The 3,558-nt window shown below is 46.7% G+C and overlaps 1 protein-coding gene across 2 annotated transcripts in view; it reads left to right on the top strand.

Moving 5' to 3' along the window:
* PTCHD1 (patched domain containing 1) overlaps positions 1–3,558 on the top strand; it is a 176,828-nt gene that overhangs the window by 42,543 nt on the left and 130,727 nt on the right. The window contains exon 3 of one of the 2 annotated variants that reach the window (XM_018554455.1): positions 1,117–1,145. The exons of the other annotated variant lie outside the window; for it this stretch is intronic. Within the exon in view, the coding sequence (XP_018409957.1) occupies positions 1,117–1,145 (29 nt within the window). The remainder of the gene's footprint in view (positions 1–1,116; positions 1,146–3,558) is intronic. 2 annotated transcript variants of the gene reach the window in all.

A 3,558-nucleotide genomic window follows, 5' to 3' on the forward strand; every position in this document is an offset into this window, starting at 1 on the left:
CTCTGTAAGTATGAATGTGACTAGTCGATGTTGTCTGGTGGTACACACCATGGGTTTTTTATGTAACAGGGCCTCCAAAGGGTCTTTGCGAAATGTTTTGCCCGTGACCGTGTAGAGGAGTTGATACACCCTATGCCAGAATCTCTTTACCTTTGGGCAAGCCCACCAGATATGATATACCGACCCCTCCACCCGGCAACCCCTGAAACAATTTGGTGAGTAAGATGGAATCACTCTAGAGATCCTAAGGGGCACCAGATACCACCTAAAGAGCAGTTTATAATTAGCCTCTATCGCCTGAACGTTAGCTGAGCTTCGTGAGGTCGTCACCCATATCTGGGACCACGTGTCAGGAGAGATATTACAGCCCAAGTCTTGTTCCCATTTGGTGGTATAAGAAGGGAGAGAAGTCTGTAGTTGGTCCAGTATCATCGTATATAGGGCTGATATCGGTCCTGTACTGTTGGTATCGTGGAGTAGAAATTTCTCAAATGAAGTAAGGGGGGGGGGGGGTTTTGATTCATCCAATTGGGTCTGTATGAAGTGTTTAATTTGCAAAAATTGAAAGATGTGTCTTGGGGTCAGTTGGTGTTTGGCCTGGAGTGTAGGAAATGGAGTGATTCCTGTCTCTGAGCAGAAGTCCATAATCATATTCAAGGATTTGCCTCGCCAGTGTTGGAAAGCAGCTAGATCTGAGTAGCCCGGTTGGAACAGTGGATTACCATGAATGGACATCAGGGGCCTGTGGGGGGATACCCAACCTAGGAGGCGGCGCATCCCGTCCCATAGTTTTAAGGTATGCGTGAGAATTGGGTTATCCAGAGATCTATACATTTTGGGAGGTATCCATGGAAGGTTAAGTAGAGCCGTCGGGGAACATGCGTAGGCTTCCAACGAGACCCATAATGGCATTTCGCTTTTCTGAAACCAACACACCAGTGGGGCCAATTGGGAGGCTTGGTAGTATTTGTGGAAAAAGGGAAGTCCCAGGCCCCCCCTTCTCCTGCTTCGGTACAGAATCTGTTGGGAGACCCTTGGGAATGCTCCTTTCCATATGAACCGAAGTATGCGTCGTTGGAATTGTCTAAGACGAAAGGCAGGGATGGGAACGGGCAGTACTCTCGAGTGATACAGGAATTTTGGAAGTAGGGTCATCTGGACCGCCGCGACTCTACCAAGCCAGGAGAGAGGATGTTTCTCCCATGAGAACAGTAAAGCTTCCATATGAGAAAATAATTTGGGATAGTTGGCCTGATACAATTGAGCGTAGGATGAGGTAAGATAAATCCCAAGATAGGGTAACTCCGAATTCACCCATTGGTATGGGAAGGAGTGCTGTAGGGAGGAGCGCAGAGAAGGGGGGAGAGAGACATCAAGTGCTTTGGATTTGTCCATGTTAACATAGAGACCCGACAGGCCACCAAATAGTTTTAATAAAGGTTGGAGATTTGGGAGAGATATCAGGGGTTCGGTGAGAATCAGTAGTGCATCGTCAGCAAATAAGCTAATTTTGTGATGATAACCTGCGACTTCTAGACCTCTAATGTCAGTGTGTTGTCGTATAGCCTGAGCAAGTGGCTCTATGGCCAGGGCGAAGAGAAGGGGGGAGAGAGGACAGCCCTGTCTCGTCCCTCTAGTAATGTCAAATGTGCGTGAGTGAAAACCCTGATACTGGATGTAAGCTGTCGGGTTGGAATACAGCGCCCCTATCCATTTCATAAAATAGTGGCCAAAGCCCCATCTGGTGAGGGTATAATTCAAATAGTCCCACCCAACAGAGTCAAATGCTTTGCTTATATCCAAAGCTAGTAACATGGTTGGAATTTGTCTCTGATGGGAGATGTGTAGTAAATGGGATATTCTACGGACACTGTCTCCTGCTTGACGTCCCAACATAAAACCCACTTGATCCTTAGATATCAGTTCTAACAAGGGAGATCGGAGACGAAGGGTCAGGATCTTGGTGAGTATTTTCAGATCTGCATTAATTAATGAGATTGGACGATAGTTATTACAGGACGTATTGTCGGTGTCTGGTTTGGGAATCATACAAATGGAGGATAGCAGTGATTCCTGCCTCAATGTGCCTCCATCGCGTAAGGCATTGAAGTATGCTGTCATGGGAGAAGCAAGAGTATCCGAGAATTTTTTGTAATAGATGGCACTGAAGCCATCTGGTCCAGGACGTTTGCCAGTACTGAGATGTTTAATTGTGTCAATGATTTCTGCTGTCTCAATGGGGGAATCAATTAGCTGTTTATGGTCTTCAGAGAGGGTGGGAAGGTTTAGCTTAGAGAAGAATGCATCTAGTTTGGTTTTGTTTATGGTACCTGTGGCACGATATAGGTTCTGCAGGTGGGATTGAAACGCATCCAGTATTTTGATAGGGTGGGCAGTGAGAGGGGCCCCTCCCAGGCGCAATTGAATAGGGTTTCTTCTGGGGTTGGCCTCTCTAAGTCTATGTGCTAGCATTGAGTCGGGTTTATCTCCTTTGAGGTAGAACCTATGTTTTGTCCAGGCTAATCTATCATTCGATAGGTGTGTCAGACAAAGATTTAATTCTGTGCGAATATGGGACAATCGAGACCTGTGTTCAGGAGTGGGCCTCTGTTGAAAAGTTTGAGAGGCTATTAGTAGTTCAGATTCTAACTGATCAATGCGAGAGGTCCTTTTGCGTTTGGCTTGGGAGGCAAGTTGAATCAGCCGACCCCTAATTGTGGGTTTGTGGGCTTCCCAGACCGTTATCGGTGAAGAGACCGAGTTGGAGTTCAATTGAAAGTATTCAGTCAGGGAAGCTTGAGTTGATGTCAAGATATCAGGGTTGGTAAGTAAGGAGTCTCGCAGTGACCAGGAGAATCCTTTCGGGTGGGGGATAGTCAAAGCAATATTAATCAGTACGGAGTCGTGATCCGACCAGGGTATCGGGCTGATCACGGCCGAGGATACCTTTGTAAGGGCATCCGGGCGTAGTAGGATATGATCTATGCGTGAGAAGACATTGTGAGGATTCGAGTAGAACGTGTATTGCTCTTTAAGCGGGTGGAGCTCCCTCCAGGAATCGGTTAGGTGATATTGGGCCAGCAAGGTTCTGAACCTCTTGGCTGAAGATAGATCAGTAGAGGAGGTTGCCGGGTGGGTGGGATCATGTCTGTCAATATGTGGATGTAGCAAGAGATTGGAGTCCCCACACATGATCAGGGTCCCTCTAGCATGGAAGTCAATGACCTGGAGTAAATGAGTGAAGAAGCCTAGTTGGCTTGTATTGGGGGCATAATAGGATACCAAAGTGACTGAGCAATCATGGATTGAGCCTACCAGTATCAAATACCTGCCCTCCGGGTCCTTGATCTCCTTCTGACATATAAAGGGGGTAGAGCGACCAAACGCTATCAGGACTCCTCTCTGTTTCGTTGATGCGGAAGCTGAAAAAAATAAGGGGTAATTAGCATGCAGATATGATAGGTTAAACGACTGGGATAAGTGAGTCTCCTGGAGACAAACCACATCGGCCTTGATTTGTTTGAAGTGTCTAAAAGCTTTAATACGTTTGGTTGGTTG

This window comes from Nanorana parkeri, unplaced genomic scaffold (assembly GCF_000935625.1).
Source record: "Nanorana parkeri isolate BGI_ZX_2015 unplaced genomic scaffold, ASM93562v1 scaffold159, whole genome shotgun sequence".
Lineage (NCBI taxonomy): Eukaryota > Metazoa > Chordata > Amphibia > Anura > Dicroglossidae > Nanorana > Nanorana parkeri.